Source organism: Apostichopus japonicus, chromosome 3 (assembly GCF_037975245.1).
Source record: "Apostichopus japonicus isolate 1M-3 chromosome 3, ASM3797524v1, whole genome shotgun sequence".
Taxonomy (NCBI): domain Eukaryota; kingdom Metazoa; phylum Echinodermata; class Holothuroidea; order Aspidochirotida; family Stichopodidae; genus Apostichopus; species Apostichopus japonicus.
In genome coordinates, this window is record NC_092563.1 from 23,231,513 (window position 1) to 23,252,415 (window position 20,903).

At 37.8% G+C, this 20,903-nt stretch overlaps 1 protein-coding gene across 2 annotated transcripts in view; it reads left to right on the forward strand.

The window, feature by feature from the left end:
- The window catches only part of LOC139965523 (ATP-dependent RNA helicase DDX1-like), an 81,621-nt gene extending 64,640 nt beyond the window's left edge, over nucleotides 1–16,981 (forward strand). For both annotated transcript variants that reach the window (XM_071967960.1, XM_071967961.1), the window contains 13 exons: nucleotides 1,273–1,299; nucleotides 1,882–1,971; nucleotides 2,585–2,635; nucleotides 3,768–3,842; nucleotides 3,976–4,035; nucleotides 4,534–4,585; nucleotides 5,138–5,284; nucleotides 6,466–6,560; nucleotides 9,502–9,574; nucleotides 10,376–10,448; nucleotides 11,956–12,097; nucleotides 13,159–13,279; nucleotides 14,065–16,981. In XM_071967960.1, the coding sequence (XP_071824061.1) occupies nucleotides 1,273–1,299; nucleotides 1,882–1,971; nucleotides 2,585–2,635; nucleotides 3,768–3,842; nucleotides 3,976–4,035; nucleotides 4,534–4,585; nucleotides 5,138–5,284; nucleotides 6,466–6,560; nucleotides 9,502–9,574; nucleotides 10,376–10,448; nucleotides 11,956–12,097; nucleotides 13,159–13,279; nucleotides 14,065–14,192 (1,134 nt within the window). In that variant the 3' untranslated portion in view covers nucleotides 14,193–16,981. The remainder of the gene's footprint in view (nucleotides 1–1,272; nucleotides 1,300–1,881; nucleotides 1,972–2,584; nucleotides 2,636–3,767; nucleotides 3,843–3,975; nucleotides 4,036–4,533; nucleotides 4,586–5,137; nucleotides 5,285–6,465; nucleotides 6,561–9,501; nucleotides 9,575–10,375; nucleotides 10,449–11,955; nucleotides 12,098–13,158; nucleotides 13,280–14,064) is intronic.
- The last annotated feature ends 3,922 nt before the right edge of the window (nucleotides 16,982–20,903 follow it).

Genomic DNA, 20,903 nt, shown 5'->3' on the forward strand with positions numbered 1-20,903 from the left:
TTCTAATTTCTTTTGTTTGTGTGGTGTTCATGCAACCCCCACCCCCCCCCACCTTGAATCCACACCTGTTATGACCTTCGTGGTGGATGTCATCAGTTGATGTAACTAGTTGCAGGTCATCTCTGGAGATAGAACATTTCTCCCACCAAGCCTGCCTAGCAGACCCTTTGTCCCACAGGTGGGTAAATTGCTGCCGACTCTCAACATTTCTACTGCCCGTGAAAACAGCCCCCCCCCTCCCCTGTTTATAAGACCCAAACTGTTGTTTAAACATAAGTCAACTGCATTAATGAATAAACTGAATGACAAAAAAAAATCTTAAGTTTTGGGGAATTTTCTATAGTTCCTGCATGTGATAAGATATTCCAACACAACAGATGGAAAATGCACTCGCAGGACTCTCTGATATTTGATTCCTCATAGACTGTAATATTACTTTTTCATTCATGGGAATTGGTATATCCTTAAAAAACCTTAAGTGTTGCGGTCCTCAGATCGGAGACAAAATTACACTGTGGCTTGCAAGATCAATTTGTGCTCACGCCTGGCTGTTACTTTTATCAATTAGAGGGCGCTATTCACAAATGCTGAAATGACTTATGAATGCATGCAGTTTATCGTTCTTGCTGAGCTGGTTGATCTTCAGTGTTGTGTACTTAAGTGTTTACTAAAGACAATGTCTGCAGTGTATGCGACCTATGTTTTCTATTGTAAAATTTCAATTATTGTAAAGTACATTTTACCTGTATGTTTTAAACTTTTTGAAAAGGAAACCTGCTTTAACCCTGTCAGCTGATTACTAAGGGTATAAATATGGTAACCACAGCATCTCATTTTAGGCACATGGTACAGTTCATCAATGCCCTTTATATTCGATGCGCTCACAAGCCCTCTTTGTGGATCCCAGTCGATTCTCTAGGGGGTCTAGCTGTGTTAGTGACAGAGGTGTACGTCTGGTCAGAAGATCACTAAGAATGGAGAGTAATAAAATGATAAAAATCAAGAAATACTTCTTTGATGTGGCTCGTTTGATTTGATTTTGTCAATTTCTGTGCAAATCGATCAATACAGTTCATGCAGTCAATTATCAACTTATTTTGAGTATTATTCTTGAAGGTTTTGGTAAAGTTGTTGAAAGTAACAGATAGTTTTATATAATTTACACTTCTGTTAGTTTGTGAAAACTTTGTGAAATATTTCTCGTCATCAAGTAATTCATTTTTAAGTGCTTTTGTGTAGAAAGTAAATTCATTTCTTTTATGTTCTGCACAGGTTCGTTTCTTTATTTTGGATGAGGCAGTAAGTATACATACCCTTTCTGGTCACACCAATCACCTGATGTTGGAGGGGCGGGGTCGGCGGGGTGGGCAGAGGGGCGGGTAAGGTGAGGGGTGGTTAACTTATGTCAAACTATTATTACTATAGTATTATGAATGTAGAGGTGACAAGTTTGTTTTATGGTTGAAGAGAATAGTGGGATGGATGTGTGTCTATTGGGGGGGGGGGGGGGGTAGGTGGGATGTGCTATAAACATCCCAATAAACATAATTGGCCAATGTTTAGTGTTAATATTATATAATACAGCTTGGTATCATCCTAACTGCATTGTCGTGAACTTTACTGGTGACACAATGACATCGCATAATCACATTGGGATCCTCCAACCTTATTGGACATTTGAACAGCGGTATATTACAGATGTAACCAAGTATTCAGTGTTGCTAGAGGAAGGGGGGGGGGGACATGTTAGTATGTGCTTTTCCATTCTAATGGATACATTTCACTGATTGGTCTCCCTGTCAATTAAATCGCCAGTTTGAAAGGCTATAATTTGAAGTTTAAGAAACTGATAAATTTGTCATTTATCATCTGATCTTGCAGGATGGATTGTTATCTGCTGGTTATAGTAACCAGATCGACAGAATGTGGAAGCAGATACCACAAGTCACAGCAGATGGTAAAAGGCTACAGGTAAAGCATCCAGTATCCACCTACTCTCATCCCATTCCCTCTCATCCCATCCCCTCCCCCTCTCATCCCCTCCTCTCTCATCCCATCCCCTCTCATCCCATCCCCTCATCCCCTCCCCCTCTTATACCCTCCCCCTCTCATCCCCTCCCCCTCTTATACCCTCTCATCTTATTCCATCCCCTCCCCCTCTCATCTCCTCCCCTTTCATCCCATCCCCTCCCCTCTCATCTCTTCCCCTTTCATACCATCCCCTCCCCCTCTCATCCTTCCCACTCTCATCCCCTCCCCTCTCATCCCATCTGATCCCTTCACCTCTCTTCCATCACCTCTCAACCAGTCTTCTCCCCATCCCCTCTCCCTGTCATCCCTTCTCTCCTCATCCCATCCCAGGAATTCCAACCTCAGAGTATGTTTCCTCATGTGTACATTTAATTGTGTAAATTGACCCTTTATATCTGATAAAAACATTGAACATAATTACCTCCAGTGAACCACTTTTGCTTAAAACTTCTTAGCAATTTTGTTCTTTGTTTACTTTGGGGGTAGTACAGAATGTGAAGTATTTAATTTTACATATATTTACTCAATTTTTTTTTCCTTCCTTTTTCTGCAGATGGTGGTGTGCTCTGCTACATTGCATTCCTTTGATGTGAAGAAATTAGCAGTGAGTACTAACATTTATTAACTATACCGTGTCCATGATTATAACATTGTTTTATGGACTTTACATTCTTCAAAGAAGAAACAAACAAACTGAAACCATCATCGTTGGTCTGTGTGGTAGAAAGATTTGTGATCAGCAACTTCCTCAACACAACTAAGAATAATCTTATTCCATTTGTGAGATATCACAGTTTAAATGATAAGAAGGAGGCTTGAGCAAGTCTAACTTCTACCTCACTGTGCCACTTGCATGTGAAATCTTAACATTTAAGAAACCTAGTATTTCAAACTTTTTTCACTTGGTGATCCCAGTTTTCACATTGATTATGTTGACAAACTTCCAGTGATGAATGTTGTGTTTCGGGAGATGATCTGTGGGAAAGAAGGTCATCCCCTTCACATTTGAGAATTTATTTTGTGATTAAGGGTGCGTAGTTGTAAAATGGTGTTATACATACCAGTGCTGTTGCAGAGTGGATAAAGGCAGTGGCATTTGAAGCAATGAGGCTTAGCAAAAGGGAGGTTCCCATCTGAAATGACTTTCTAAGATGAAAAGATTCCAAAATTTTAGTTAAAATGTTGAATTGGAAGCCATCCGACATGTAAGTTGTAGTCCATAAGCCCTTGCGGGTTTCTCCCACATTTGTGGTCATAAGTGCTGATTATTATGATTAATAAGTCTTGCAACTTTTGACAGAAAAATATGTACTTGGATTTTGCCACTTTTTTCCTCAAATATAGGCATCATTTTACCTTCCTTCTCACTTAGGCTGACTTTGGCCACCCTCCAAAACATCTAGCCGTGGCGACCAAGGCTTAATGATTAGAATGGGTGTGGCAGTCACATGCCTCCCTCTTTAATTCTCTGAATGCTAATATAAAAAAACAGAGGGCTTGATATAAGCTCAACTATATAGCCAGTAACTGAACCTTCAACAGTCTCAATAGTCCTTTTTTTTTTCTGTTGCCGGGGGGGGGGGGGGTGGGGGTGTTCAACCTTCTGCAACATAAGTTTCAGATGTTTAAATTTACAGCAATATGCCCAATAATACCTCCAAGATAATCTAAAGTAAATATTGCTGCTGTCATTTCAAATTTAAATGTATTATTTTAATCTTATCTTTATTTCTCAGGAGAGAATTATGCATTTTCCTACGTGGGTTGATTTGAAAGGTCAGGACAGCGTTCCAGATACCTTACATCATGTGGTAAGTTGCAGCTCATCTCACTGACCTTCCGGAAGGGGGGGGGGATGGGTGGCTTGGACAGTAAAGCTTTGTTTGTATTTCAATTAGCTATGGTCGTTAGACCCTTTTCATTTGATTCTCTTTGTCTCTTCAGGTCGTTAAAGTAAACCCTCAGGAGGATCTCTCATGGCAGAGAGGCGGGCAGAAAGTCCAGGTAAATCACTTAAATTTTTTACGGATTGCCAAACGGTGAATTCACATGTAGGAGTTACACAAGCAAGACTTCCTTGTTTGTGTAAAGCTGGCATTAAATCTGGGAGTCTTGTTGATTTTTTTATAAACCCTGTCAGCAGATGCAACTATGGTTGGGGAGGGGGTTTGGGAGAAAGGGGTGTGAGTGGAGAAACATTTTCCTTGAGAGATTCAGCCTTCTGCTCTTCCCTTTTGCCTTCTTCATCGTGAAGTTACTGATGGCGAACTGTAAATTGTAATGAAATCTTATAATTAGGAGAAAAACATGATAGAGTGCTTTATGGTGATACAGTCCATCATTGGGATGAAAAAGTTCCTTTCCTTTTAACCATTTCGTATGTAAAGCAGGGTGCCATTTCATGACTCTAATGTAAGTTTAGTCGTACTCTCCAAAGGACTGCTTTTATATATCAATGAATTTTTTAACTATAAATTTAATTATATTTATTTTCATTTTCAGACCGATGGTGTCCACTATAACGATCAGATGCATTATGGCAGCCAGGACAAAGGTTTTAATTTTTAATTTTTATCTACAGCCTGAGTGATTATAAAAGAATACAAATTTGTTTATGTAGACCGATATATTAATTACACCGATGAGCATATACACAACACTCTCAATAGGCATAAGCATGCCGTGGTACACAAGTAATGTTTTTAGGAGTACTTACTCCTCAATATCGGGCCAACCTTACAAGACAAAATGTTATTAGTAAGAGTAGAGATTCTTTGAACAAAAATGCAAATGTTATGTGAACTTCAAGGAGAGAAGTGCAAGAAAAGAAATGAAAATAAGACTAAATTTTGAATAATAATTCTTTTGAACCACAGTGGTATAAGCTTAACATAAATTTTTAGATTTTCTTGTTACAGTTTGAGTATTATTGTCTGTGAGACAAACTTTGTGAAGTAGATATATGTGATTGTGGTAATTTGATTTTATATTCACCTATCTGAAGTGAAATTGGTGATTTGATGTATTATTAAAAGCTAGTGAGTATATTTTCACCCTTGTTTACATCAAACCTAAATGTCTACCATTTCCTTCGTATATTATCCAGAGACGCTCTCGGAGGGGATCAAGATCCTGAAGGCGGATTATTTAATCAAGGCCATCCAGGAACACAAAATGGACAAGGCTATACTCTTCTGCAGAACCAAACTAGACTGTGATAATATGGAGAAATATATGAAATCTCTAGGAGGGGGTAAGGACAATAACAAAAAAAGACCAAAATAAGAAGTTTTGAAGACAATTGTGGGCACTGATGACAACCTGTAATGGTCACACAAGTCCTGAAGAAAGTTGTCATTTAAAGCCAGTACATAATCTGAACATTCTTTTGAATGTCTTGACTATGTTCTCCATAACTAGTATCGCACAGTCTGAATTTATGCATGACTATCATGTATGGCCGTCATATGTCATGCATGGCAGTCATGTATCACATGTATAATCAGCAGTTATTTTTACGATGCTTAAGGGACCACAACTGTGGGAGAAACCCGCAAGGGCTTTATGGATTACAACTTACACATCGCCTGGCTTCCAATTCAACATTTTAACTCAAATTTGGAATCTTTTTAATTTAGAAAGCCATTTCAGATGGGAAAGTCGTAGATTGCTCTCAGTTGAAAAACCCGCTTTACTATGACCCAGCAAGGTATCAAACCCAGAACCTCTCGATTGCTAAGCATCATTGCTTCAAATGCCACTGCCTTTATCTACTCTGCCACAGCACCGGTGGTAGTCATGTGGTAGTCAGGTATCATGCATGGCAGTCATGGATCATGCAAGACAGTCATGTAACATGCATGAAAGTCATGTGCCATGCATGATAGCCATGTATCATGCATGGCAGTCATGGATCACATGTGGCAGTCATGGATCATGCATGAAAGTCATGTAACATGCATGAAAGTCATGTGCCATGCATTGTAGTCATGTATCATGTTTGGTAGTCATGTATCATGCTTGGTAGTCATGTATCATGTATGGCAGTCATGTATCATGCATGGTAGCCATGTATCAATCATGGCAGTCATGGATCACATGTAGCAGTCATGGATCATGCATGACAGTCATGTAACATGCATGGTAGCCATGTATCATCAATGGTTGTCATTTAGCATGCATGGTAGTCATGTATCATGCAAGCCAATGATGTATCATGCATGGTAGTCATGTATCATGCATGGTAGTAATGTATCATGCTTGGTAGTCGTGTATCATTCATGCCAATGATGTATCATGCATGATAGTCATATGTCATACATGTGCCATAATTTTAACATACTATCTTTGTAGCAACACAGTACTCAAGAGGGACATGTCACAGCCATTCTCTTTTCTTCATACCTAATGCCTTCATTTAATTTGTCTCAATAGGTCCTAAAGCTGTTCCCAAACATCAGTTCTCATGTGTGTGTCTCCATAGCGACAGGAAGCCTCCAGAGAGAAGAGAGAACCTCCAAAAGTTTAAGGTAGATTTTGAATGATATGCATACTGGATAGAGTGCTGTATCCATTGTGCCGAATTACAAACTATATCTTGAAATGTAACAGGTATTATGAAAGAGAGAGGCATACTGGATAGAGTGCTGTATCCATTGTACTCAATTACAAACTATGTCTTGAAATGTAACAGGTATAATGAAAGAGAGAGGCATACTGGATAGAGTGCTGTATCCATTGTACTCAATTACAAACTATATCTTGAAATGCAACAGGCATTCTGAAAGAAAGAGGCATACTAGATAGAATGCTGTATCCATTGTGCTCAATTACAAACTATATCTTGAAATGTAACAGGCATTCTGAAAGAAAGAGGCATACTAGATAGAATGCTGTATCCATTGTGCTCAATTACAAACTATGTCTTGAAATGCAACAGGCATTCTGAAAGAAAGAGGCATACTAGATAGAATGCTGTATCCATTGTGCTCAATTACAAACTATATTTTGAACTGCAACAGGCATTCTGAAAGAGAGAGGCATACTGGATAGAATGCTGTATCCATTGTGCTCAATTACAAACTATATCTTGAAATGTAACAGGTATTATGAAAGAGAGAGGCATACTAGATAGAATGCTGTATCCATTGTACTCAATTACAAACTATATTTTGAACTGCAACAGGTGTTATGAAAGAAAGAGGCATACTAGATAGAATGCTGTATCCATTGTGCTCAATTACAAACTATATTTTGAACTGCAACAGGTGTTATAAAAGAGAGAGAGAGATACTAGATAGAATGCTGTATTCATTGTGCTCAATTACAAACTATATCTTGAAATGTAACAGGTATTATGAAAGAGAGAGGCATTTAACATTTTGTGTTGACAGTTATGAAACACACTGCTTTTTGAGATTTGCTCTGAGGACTACTTGACTCTTACAAGGTTCGTCAAAATTATCATAGACATTAAATTATGCGAGAAACTAAAAGTATGGTTTCCTGTGTTGTAACATCTTGGTGGGTAAGCACAGTCATGCACAATCTGCTATCAATATAGGTGCAAAAAACTAAGGGAAATTTTACAAAGATCTCTGCAGCCCCTCTTCAGAAGCAGTTGAGAAAGTCCTTTTAACCTTAGAAGTACTATATAGGAAGATTTAAATGTGTTAATTCCCCTTTGTTGGTAATATTTGAGAATTTGGCCTGAAAGATTCTAATCCTGTATCGCTAATAGTCATTACAGAGGGCGATGAAGCTGTGATTTTCTTGTTTGTCTACAGTTTTATTAACCTTTGAAGGGTTTGTCAAATGGCACTGACTGGTATGCCCTGCCAATAGGGCATTTAATCTCACAGAAAGGTGTGAATCTTTTAATCTGCAGTCATTATCAGAGGTCTCAAACTGACCTATTTATATATATATATAAAAGCTCAAGTTACAGATAGAGAATTGAGAGAGGGATTGTTTGCTTATTAAGCTAATGAAACAAGAATAGCAGCTTACAGACTTTTGCAAACAGCAGCCCTGTCTGGTTTGCAACAGAGGAATCTAAGTAACTGTATGTATTGCCGTATCTTGAATTGATCCAGGGTTGTCTGTAGATAGCAGTTTAGTTTATAGTAGGCTTCATCTTTTCTCATGGCAATTTGCTTCAAACCTACATGAGCAAATGATATTGTTCTTACATGTCTACATAAACCAAATGCTTGCTCCCTATTGAAATAGTATTGGTACCATTGTTTATATCAGTAATATAGTAACATGAAGGAGACATTGGGGAGGGGGGAGGAAGATGGGGGAGGGAGGGAGGGGAGGGAAGAAGGTGGGGGAGAGAGGGAGATATTTGTGAAGGTATCATTAAATGTTAGTGGAAGAATACCATTTGAGAAAGTAAGTGTAAGGCTTAGAGATTTGCCAAACTTTGGTAATATGTGGGATTCAAATATGTGGGATAAAAACAAAATAGATATTTTCTGTCTTTTTTTGTTCGACAAAAAGAGCAATAGGGCAAGATGGTCTTTGTGTCTTTGGATGGGTATGGGGTACACAGAGGGGTATTGTTTGGTTTAGTAGTTGTGTCCATTAGCTTCCTTTGTGTTTGTAATGACTTATTTAATTTTGAAAGGGATATTGTGGCCGAGGTTAACTGCTTAACAAAACTGCTGAACGTTCTTCTGCAACTATAGGTCAAACCCTCATCTTCATATCATTGTATATGGCTACAAATGAATTTGGTGATTGTTTGTGCATTCAACTGACAGTAGGAGATTAAATGATGTCATCAGGGCAATCAATCTGAAAATGCTTCAGTCTTTCTTTAAAATATTTCAGACATTTCTTGACAGAGGAAAACCATATTTTGACAAGAAACAGTTGCACCTTGATGAATTCTAAATACAGAGACCATTGACATTTAAAATATAAATTGATGTGAAAAGTTATGATATGGAATTAAAGTTTATGAAGAACTTCTACTGTGATGTACTCCCTGGAGTAAGAGGGTAGGGGGTTGGGAGAAGGGGGGGTTAGCCAGTCAAACTTTAATCAACAGTATCTCAAGTTAGTGACAAGATATTGAGATGGTGTTTACAACAAACATCGTAGAACATAAGTCAAACTTTATCAACAGTATCTCAAGTTAGTGATAAGATATTAAGATTGTGTTTTCAACAAATATAGTAGAACATAAGTTATAAAAATTATTTACAATGTCTGCCACCAGAGTGACCTATTAATTGAAAAGTTCACACAAATGGTGTTCTCATTCTGCTTATCATATTATTTTAACTGCTGGTTGTATGACTGTGGCAAAGCTTTGAATGTAGAAATGTATTCAAAGCTTTGAGGTTTTGTCAGTCTAGTTTGCAGTGGCAGAAGCACAATCACATTTTTACCTTTTTTTTTTTTTACTGAAAATTAATCAGATGATAACCAGATCTTTTTGGTTTCTCCATTCTCCCATAGGATGATAGAGTCCGCTTTCTGATCTGCACAGATGTAGCCGCCAGGGGTATTGATGTCCGAGGTGTACCGTACGGTAAAGCCGAAACTACTTACCTTCTGTGCGATGTATAGTTACAATGTTTGAATGTGTTTCTATCCTGTGATGTCCTAGTGGGATGTTTGGCGTAAGAGCTGTTGCTCAGTATTAACTTGACTGACATGAATGACAATCCCTTCTTCCAGTAGTGTATTAGTAACAGTAGACCTGGGTACTGCTTGTCCCAGTGTATCGGGGGGGGGGGGCAGCCGCCAAACAGGGTCTCTCCTGAGGGTTCCAGGGGGGACCAGCTGCCAAACAGGGTCTCTCCTGATGGTTCCAAGGTATCCCAGCTGCCAAGCAGGGTCTCTCCTGAGACAATTGGACTTGAAATTGCCATCAGTCTGTTAGCACAATACTATTGATCTTTGCTATGTTGCAGATATTGTGACGATGGTTCAGGAGAGGTTGAAGTATCCTGTCTTTCAGAGTTGTAAAAAGAGTCAATCGCTTCATTTTTTGGTCAATTGGAATAATTTACAAGAAGTTATCATCGCAGATCTCTGTAGAGAAGATAGCCTCGCTTAATTTTTTTCTACTTGCTTCCTTTTTTTTAAAATTAGTGACTCAAATCATGACTCTTTCATTATTGCCTCGATGCTTTTGTTTTGTTTCTGATTTACAATTATCATAGCACAGTACAAGCTTACAATCTCCCTGTACTTTACCATTGCACAGCCGTGTGAGTCATGTATTAGATGTAGTGTGCACATTGAATTACCACCATTAACATAATAAGTCATCAATAAGTAGATAATAATACATAACAATAATACTATATTTACTGTTGTTTTGCAGTGGTAAATGTCACTATGCCCGATGAGAAGGAGAACTATGTACATCGCATCGGTCGTGTTGGTCGTGCTGACAGGTAACAGCAATTTATATTGTGCAGTTCACTACAATAGATATGCTAACAACAACATCGGAAAGTCAAATTTTGAAATGTTTAAGATAGTGGATCTAGAAATCATCAGTTGTTTATGTCGAATTGCAGACTATAAGTACGAGTACAACAGAATGAGCATGGGTACAACAGTATGAGTACGAGTACAACAGCATGAATACGGGTACAACAGCATGAGTAAAAGTACAACAGTATTAGTATTACAGCAAGAGTACAAGTACAACAGCATGAGTATGAGTACAACAGCATGAGAACAAGTACAACAGCATGAGTATGAGTACAACAGTATGAGTATTACAGCAAGAGTACAAGTACAACAGCATGAGTACGAGTACAACAGCATGAGTACGAGTACAACAGCAAGAGTACGAGTACAACAGCATGAGTACGAGTACAACAGCAAGAGTACAACAGCATGAGTATGAGTACAACAGCAAGAGTACAAGTACAACAGCATGAGTACAAGTACAACAGCATGAGTAAGAGTACAACAGCGTGAGTACGAGTACAACAGCATGAGTATGAGTACAACAGTATGAGTATTACAGCAAGAGTACAAGTACAACAGCATGAGTACGAGTACAACAGCAAGAGTACAAGTACAACAGCATGAGTACGAGTACAACAGCAAGAGTACAACAGCATGAGTACAACAGCAAGAGTACAAGTACAACAGCATGAACATGAGTACAACAGTATGAGTATGAGTACAACAGCATGAGTACGAGTACAACAGCAAGAGTACAAGTACAACAGCATGAGTATGAGTACAACAGCAAGAGTACAAGTACAACAGCATGAACATGGGTACAACAGTATGAGTATGAGTACAACAGCATGAGTATGATTACAACAGCATGAGTATGAGTACAACAACATGAGTATGAGTACAACAACATGAGCATGAGTACAAGTTGTCTTTCCCTTGGTTTGAGTACAAGTACTAGACTAGGGCTCTAAGTGTGAGAATGAGTACTTAATTTTGCATTAGAGAGAGTGTTTACTAGTACAGGCATCTATGCTAGAATACAAGTATGAGTACAGACTCACTACTCTATTTTTCTTGGTGGGGGTGAAAAATCCAGGAAGGTATCTTAGTTTGCTCCATTACAAATTTGAGTGTTTACTCATCAGCTCTGGTAAAATTGTTGGAATTTTGTGACCCCCAAAAGCAAGCTGCTTTGTAAATGTAAGAACAATCCACTCCCACTTTTTCAAATGTAGCTTCTCAGCTAGGCAGTTTTTGTTTGGAAATTTGGATTTAAGTAATATTTTCTTCAGAAATAAACAAATTTTGTCATGTCTTTGGGCTGGCAGGATGCGTATTGGTTAGTCTCACTGCGTATACCGCATAAAGTAGGTTTTAATTGCAAAAGTTTCTGACAAATTGATCAGTGGAATTTTATATTTTGTTATGGGTTGAATGATGGGAATATCATTCTAACTTTTTTTGTTTTGTCTATTTTCATAGAATGGGTTTGGCAATCTCCTTGGTCGGCTCAGTACCAGAGAAGGTCTGGTACCATAGTAACTGCAGCAATCGCGGACGTGGCTGCCACAACACAGACCTTACAACTCGAGGTGGCTGTTGCATTTGGTACAATGAAATGCAGGTAAGTTTCAGTACCAATAGATGATAGCCTTTATTGATTTGTTAGGTATGGCATAAAGGAACCTATGTGCTGGGGATGGGAAGTATATGTTACACTTTAGTTTAGAAACACAATATTTTCAGAAAGTGCATAATGTGTGAACTTCATGTAAAATGTGGATCCATCTTAGTGTAAGCAACCCTAAGGCAGGGTTAAAGGTCAATAGAGGTCAAGGTCTGAGACATTTGTAATACAGTAACTCAGAATGGAAATCTTGGATGGTCATCATACTTAGTATATAGAAGATCCATCTTGGTAAATGCAAGAATGCATTCAGTTTTTTTGTGGAGGTCAAAGGTCATATGAGGTCAATAGGGCTTGAAGTTATAAAACCCATTCAAATGTGATAATTCCCAAGGTAAAGCTTGGTTACAGGTAGTGAGTACAAGAACCCTATTGCTTTTCTGTGGAGGTCATAGGTCATTCTTGGTCAAAAGATGCTGTGACAGTACCATTGTAAAGCAATAATTGATTGAATTAATGATAACAACAATGGACAAAGTTCAATAATGGTTAAAGCAGAACTTTTTCCAATTAAAGGTTACATTTTTTTTAAATCTCTTCAAAGCACGCTGCTTGAGGAGTTGAGAGGGACCTTAAGCAAGGTTGTTTGTGTTTTTTAGTAGGTGTAATAGCAGAGTCAAGTGCCCCATTTTGAAATCTAAAATTTTAAAATCTTAGCGAGTCACAATAAGTCTATAGCTCCTCGATTTGTATTTTATAAACGATTCGCGGCGTAAGGTGAATTAACAACAATTTATTTACATTTATTAACAGTTTCTTATTCTTTTTCATTTTTAAAATGTCAAAATTCCCGGTGACTTCTGCTGATAGTTAATATTAGATGGACCATCAACAAATAGAGAAGCAGTAGACAACAATACTCAGACAATAGTCATTAAGTCATCATTAGGTCATTATTATGTCATAGCTGACAACACAAGAACTTTCACACAGAACATGCAAGAGAAAACATTCTCAGCCCATGTTAAGTGACCGTCATCTGTTTTTGTCATTGGCAGTACTTGGGAGATATCGAAGAGCATCTCGGTATAACCATCGACCAAATCGGTCCGGAGATGAAAGTGCCGGTCAATGAATTTGATGGGAAAGTTGTTTACGGTGAAAGAAGAAAGCTTACAGGTAAGGAAGAAAGATTTTTTTTGTCACATCAAAGGACTTCTGTGCATTTCGTATTTAGTAAAGGTGGAATGAGTCACTGGGTTTAAGGTTACAAGAAACTTTTCAAATAATTAGTTTTGTTAAGTAACCAATTCTCTCCCTTGTCCTTTTAGTTTTATACTCACATAGACAACCTCCCCTCCCTCCCTCTCCCCCCCCACCCCCTCCCTCTGCCCCCACCCCACTCCTCTCCCGCTACTACATGAAAGTTTTGACTTACAGAAAGTTTTGGTGACATTATACTATAGAATATATTGCTGGCTAGCATTTAGTTCCATCTTCACTTTATACAATGATTTTGTTTTATATTATGGCTTCTTGTCCCAATTTTCAAATGTCATTGATTTTCTATTCATGTTTGATAAAGGCTAGTAGAGGAGAAGGGCATTGATACTGAACCAAAATAACAGTAGTTGAACATTTTAATGTACAAATATGAATACCAGTCATTGTTGTACTTCCTTGTCCCTCAACGACCCCATATTCCCCTTCCTCTCTCCCCTCCCATAGACTGCATCTGTGCAATACTATGTCAGTAATATAATAACTTTGTTCCAGGTTCATTTATCTTATTCATCTCTATCTTCGCATCTGATATTTTCCGCCGTGCATGAGCTAGTCGTATCAGTAAAGTCTCTGAGCAATAAGTACTGAGCAGAATTTGAAAGTTATTTACATTTATGTAAAATCTGTTTTTGCCAATATTTTAATACTGCTTCTGTCGTCTACTCTGCATTCTGTTACAGGGTCGTCGTACAAAGGTCACGCTGATATACTAGCGCCCGCCGTGTCAGAGTTGGCTGATCTGGAATGCAAAGCCCAGTCGTCCTTTCTCCGTTTCTCCGGAATGCAAGATAACCTCTTTGCTATGTGATGAGGACTTTTTTCATTTGCCCATTGTCAGCAAAAGTAGAACTTAAAGAGGCACTATCTTTTCAAAGAGGTTTCAATTTTCGATCACATAAGAAAAAATCATTTTGAATCTTGCGAAGTATTCCAACATTTGTGGATGAGGTTTTGGCTTCAGGAAAGGTTATTTATTAAAAGCCACTCATTTAATTTTTTTCATTGCTATTCTGCCCAGGTACTTTAAAACAAACAAACAGAGAAATAGTTTACGAAAGACAAACGCTAAAGAAGATCTGTTTCTGATATATATTTAATTTTGTTGGAGGAAAATCGATAGAAAGGCAGTAACAACAAATATTCATGAATAGTTTGATGGGCAACAGTACACGTTACAGACCATCATTTTATCAGTACAGAGATTATTTTATTTTCATGCTCCATATAGGCTATCAAAAGAACCCCTTGTCAAACATCAATGGTCGTGGTAAGAGATTACTAATTTTGATTGTACCAAGGGAATTCCTGTCAAAATTCTTCTTGCTATGGAATTTTTTTTTTTTTTTGGAAATTATAAAGTTGATGACTATAAAGTTGATGAATATAATGGTTTTGTTAAAGCCTCAATTTGTATCGGTTTTTGTGACTTAGTGTTACAAACCTGACCCAATCATGTAATTTTCACAAGTAACTGCGATACCTCTTGGGCAAAAAAACAGCAAATCAATGTTGTTTAAACCCTTTGTCTGCCTGTAATATATCTGGTCATTTACATGTCAAGTCAAATGCAGGAAATTTTGTTCCCAGAAATTTTGAGCATAATGTTTTAGGTTTTCATTTGCAGAGTTTTGAAATTTACGGCTAAACTTTGTCATTCCTGATGCGGTGTTAATCGATTCAAGTAATAGATTAGATCTCTCTTCAGCTGTCTCCACCCTCCTTTGATTGGTCAAGTATTTTAGGTAATTGTGGCAGTTTTCAAGTTGTTAACTCTATTAATATTTCATAAATACAGTTTAGAATTAAGGAACAATTTTGAAGTAAGTCATTTTTATTAATATGATGTCTGAATTTTGCTGCTGTATTTTCTGGATAACTTATAAAGTATAACCTCTGATTAAATCATGATTATTGTATACATTTCTATGTGATATCTTAATTTAGCTCCTTTACAATGTAATGCTATTGTTTTATTCGTCAAAGCTGAATTGCATTTACACTAGACAAGTACCAAAAATAGGATTTTTTTTAACATAATTTGCTGATTTCCAGTTTTGGTTGGCTCTTAGTCTGAAGATATTCTACATCTATGTGAATGATTAAATTAATAAATGTAGAGGTCTGTGAAATACATAATTTAATGGTCCAGAAATAGCAACAGTACCATCTTTACCAGTGAGTTATTCATGCATAAAACACAAAACGAACAGACAAAAAGTTGTTGGTGTGTCTTTGTATCAATTTGAATCAATATCCCCCTTTAATTTCACAAGGGATAAAAGTGTTAATGTCACTTTCCTCTTGATTTTAATCATAAAATGTGAATCTTATTGCTTGTAATCTCATTGCTTGTGAATCCCAATTTGCGTTGTGAAGAAGAATTTATGGATCTCGTCTTGTTGTCTATCCTGCCTAAGAAGTTTACTCATCCTCCCTTTCTTAATAACTTAAAACTAGAAGCAAGAGATTCATGCTTAAAATAATTCAACCCCCTCCTCCTCAAACAAAAGAAGAAATAGGAAACTTTACCCCATTTATCCCCTTGGAACACTCTAAGCCAACTGGAATAATGTTCAGGTGAAAGTATAAGGCAAAATAAGCTTTTCTCATTGTTTGAGCAAAATTGGCCTTTTGATGTTACTTGACAAATGTTTACATAGTTCAGGTGCCATAAGCAGTTAGCTTCTGAATGTTGGGTTTTTACATCAATTAAGTCTTCCCCTCATCACCCTTTCCTTCATCATTCAGTTTTGATTTAATTTTTTCTGTGAAGTTTGTTTTTATTCAAATCTCTCAATTTTTTTTTATAGCATAACGATTGAGCTTCTCATTCTGCTTGAATGGTATATGTTCATTTAAAGGTGTAAGGGAGATGTGTACGATGAGAATGCATATTCATAAAATGATGGTAAAGTCTCCAGTGATGCATATTCATGAAGTATTTTGCTATGTGTTCTATTTAAACAGGATGGTCTCGTAGACATCTTAACATGAAAGGAAAATTAGCAGATAAAACACTTAGCTTTGCCTGCAGGCAATTATATTTGAGAATATAAAATGTTTGGAATAATTTCTTCTAAAAAAGTCTCTTGTAGCTTTTAATCTGCCAAATAAGTTAAAACAGATGTCAAAGATTGTAGAACTTAAAAATATCAAAGTCAATATTTCAATCATTTGTATTAAATGAGAGGTTGAGGTAAAAATGAATATTCATGATATGTCATGCTCTAAGGCTCACACATTAATAACATACACACAACTTATCATCATCACAGTTAGGGTGTAAATTTAAAGGTATATCAGATATAAAGAACACACTTCCTTGGTATATGTCCTTCAGAAACAAGAACATTTCCTGTGTACATTTCCTAGCAAGGGTGTGGATAATTTGAGTGATACACATACATGATACATCCACCCTCATAAAGTGTCGTGAGGAAATTCATGAATATTTATACATGTCTTATAATTATTAATGAACCTTTTTTTGCTCAAAACTTGAAAGTGGAACATCTTACTGGCTCTGAGTTTCTTTAGTCTCTGTTACATTGGATGTATTACTATATTGCAGAAATAAGAACACATGTCAATATATAGTTCAACATGTTTAAATTTTCTCATTTGTGGTATAATTTTTTAAATCTTTTAAAACTTTCTCCTGCCTCTAAAGTGGCCTTCCTCCTCCTCTGTACGTTCTCCTCCCCACCCCTCCACTCATTTTCTTTGCCAATTAATACCCCCCTCCTGCCCATTCCATTGAGAAGCAATCTGTTCAGTACAGATTTTTGCTCATCATTGTGTCATCTTGAAAACAATTTAATGGGCATCGATATCTCTCGGCAGAAAACAAGGCGTAAGCAGAGTGATAAATAATCTGGTACTGTGTTGTGAGGTTGTAAAGTACTAACATGTGATGTTACTCAGTTTGTCAGCGATATTGCTTGAAGACATGAATGCAGTCTGCCCCTTCCCCCACCCCTTCCCCACCCCATCCACCCAGAGGCATCAAGAGCAAGGTCAGATTCCAAAGACAATTATATCACTGGTGCCACTTTTCTTGGGCACTTTCAATTTTTCCTTCAGTCGATTATGAAAATAAGAATACACATTTCTTTGCCACATATTTCCATGGTCCCCTTATTGACCCTGGGGTTGTACCCCACCCCCTCTACCCCCCCCCCCCCTCTAACCCCTCCACCCACCATACCCACTTGTCAGGCCTGCCTACAGCTGCTTTCCCTCTGCAGTATTAATATGATTTCCTGCCAAACTGACATATGTTCCCATCGGAAAAACATTTCTGGGGGGAATTGGGTGCACGCTACATGCAGTGGTACTTATGATTCAAGCCTCTTTGAGAATCGCTGTATACAGGAAGTCGTGTCTTATTTTTAAGCAGCGTTTTGAGTTGGTTTCGGTGGACGTTTAGAATATATTCGATACTAACATCTCATCATAACAAATTACTTTGGTAGCTATAAATTTTCATTTAAATGGAATAGTGAAGTCAATCGGGATAATTATGAAATTAATCATTTCCAAATACTAAGATGAAAGTGTCCGACGACGAAATGTTGATGATACGTTAAATTTATTAATTAGTTGTTATATAGTAAATTTAATTTGGTGTAAGGACGTTTCACAAGCAGAGGCTAATGAAATGGTGGCGCACTAACGTCTACCATCAACACAGAAAAGACTTTGCATGTATTTCAGTATTTTGACTGTGCTGTATTTTCCATCTCTGCAAATAACTTGTTTCTTTGCATCTCCGTAACACAGTACAGAATCCGTCCTGATCACTTTATATTCAATACAGGACTTTCCTTCCACACTCACACTAAAATAAAGAGAAAAGTTTCGGTTTTAAGGAAACCTACACTGGATATTTTCTCCATTTTACGTTACGGCTCAGATAATTAAAAAGCAATAATGAATATTAATTCTGTGTGTTGTCGAGGTTATCTTTTTGCCTGTGTAAGTGTTAACAAATTATGAATCACAACTCGGTACTCGTACTCGAAAAAAATAGGTGGAAGGTCTTTTACTGTATCAGATTCTCGGGAGTTCCAAAATACTCCAATAAGGTGTTAGCTATATGCTATGTAGTTGCACCCCACCCCAACCCCAAAACAAGGGGGGTTACTTAGACTGGTACTTTCTACTCGGTGAAAACCAGTTGCGTGGAGAACCTGCAGATCAGGCGCGCAGGACAATGAACAACAAGGTCCTCTTTCTGAAGGTTTCATTAATACTACGTATTTTACCGGTGCTGTGGCCGAGTGGATAAAGGCAGTGGCATTTGAAGCAATTAGACTTAGCAATCGAGAGGTCAGGGGTTCGATCCCTGGGCGGGTCATAGTAAGGTGGGTGTTTTATTTTTATTTATTATTTTCTTTAACTAAGAGCAATCTACGGTTTTCCCATCTGAAATGACTTTCTAAAGTTGAAAAGATTCCAAAGTTGAGTTAAAGTGTTTAATCGCAGGCCTCCTGACGTAAAGGTTGAAATAGTTAGCCCTTGCGGGATTCTCCCACATTTGTGGACGATTAAGCGTCGTAAAAATAACTGTCTGATTATTATTTTATTCCGGTTTGTCTCTTATAATTTGCCAGCACCCCGCTCTAACGGTCTGGTCTGGTTGACAGGTCTCGGCGGCAACACTGTTATTCCTTCATCATTGTTTAACTTGGATAGCAGTCTTTTCCCCGTCTTGAATATTTGAAGGGCGACGCAAGTCTTTCATAAACATCGTGAACGTTGCGTCACCAGTGGCATCGGTGGGTGAGGGGGGGGGGGAGCACGGGGCCACCAAAACTTACGTGACTCCCTCCTCTGGTACCCAAAATGAAAAATGTCAAGTCAATATATATATATATATATATATATATTTATATGGGCAGAAAAGCCTACACAACTTATACTGACTAAAATGTACTGACGTCTGCCTCCAAACTTCTGCGGATATGAAGCTGATACCAAATCTGGAAATACAGCTAACATTACCCAAATACTGCTCATCACTTCCCCTACCCCGTTGCTGAGACCACTCCCCCCCACCCCCCTCCCCACACACGCATTTCCAAATGTCTGGCGACGCCACTGTGTAAGGTGAGCAACAAATTAACGTCATTTACAGCAGCAACATGATAGATGAAATAAGCTGCTCATCAGCTGACATTTTGTCCTTACTTGGGCAGATCTGCAACGTGAAGCCTTTTTTTTTCACGATATTATCATGTTGATCAGCATATTTTAGTAGCGTTCCATAACAAGTACTTTTGATCTGCAACTCGGTCTGTCTGAGAAAAGTTCAGATCCTCATATTACGGAAGCGTAGAAGACACATAACTTTGACGACTCACGCACATTGCAAAACGGTTAATATCTGAAGTAACCGTTTTGTATAGCCTATTAGTGTTTCTCGCCAAAGTGTCAAAAATATGAAAATTATGATCGAGTTCCAGACATGTTATAACCGCGAGGTTAGGTGAAAAATATGGAAATTATTTTATTTCAAGATTTGCAATACGGTAGTTTCAGTTTTTAACGTTGTAACTAACGCAGTATGCATTACTAGTTCAGTAGTTAGTTTAGTAGAAAAAAGGATTAGGAAGGACAATCAAGAACCCATCAAGGACCTTATAGGAGAGGCAAAAATGAAGACACAAACACTCAGACCCGATTACAATGCTTAATGTACTCTTCCAAAGCGGCATTCTTAAACCCATTCACACTACTTGCAAGTACAACTTTCTCAGGCAAACCTTTCCATTCATTCACAACCCTATTAAAAAAAAGTTATGGCGAATAATAATCCTACTTTATAACTTTTGGAGTCGAAGACAATGACCTCTGGTACAACTACTAGGCTATTAGCAAACATAAAAAAGTCAGTGAAGGATAAATTGGCCAAACCATACACAATCTTGAAAACCTGAATCAAGTTACCACGTAACCTCTTAAGCTCCAGTGTGGTGAGATCCAGCAGCTGTAACCGTCTATAACAAGGAACACCCTTAAGGAACTAATCATCATATAGTAGCCAGGCTCTGGACCTTCTCGAGTACCTTATCCTTAGCGAATATGGGTTCCAAGCCTGTACAGCATACTCCTGATGAGGCCTAACCAACTGCTTATAAAGCCGAACAATTATGTCCTCTTTCAGACAACTGAAGTTCCTCTTGATCATACCTAAAACCCTATTACCTCTTTTAGCAGCTTCGAGACAATGTTTAGAAGGTTGCAGAGATGAGTCAATGTAGATACCTATAGGTCTCTTTCAACAAATATCTCCTGCAACTCCTCACCATTAAGAGTTTAAGTATACTTTTGGTGAGGCCCACTACTACCAATATGAATCACCTTGTTTATCAATATTAAAAAGCATTTGCTATCCACGAGACCAGGAAAAAACCTTATCCAAATCCATTTGAAATTTCTCAGAATCGCTTTCGGAAGAGACCTCAGAATACAGTTTGGTGTCACGAGAAATCTTCTGGGCTGTACACAAAATATA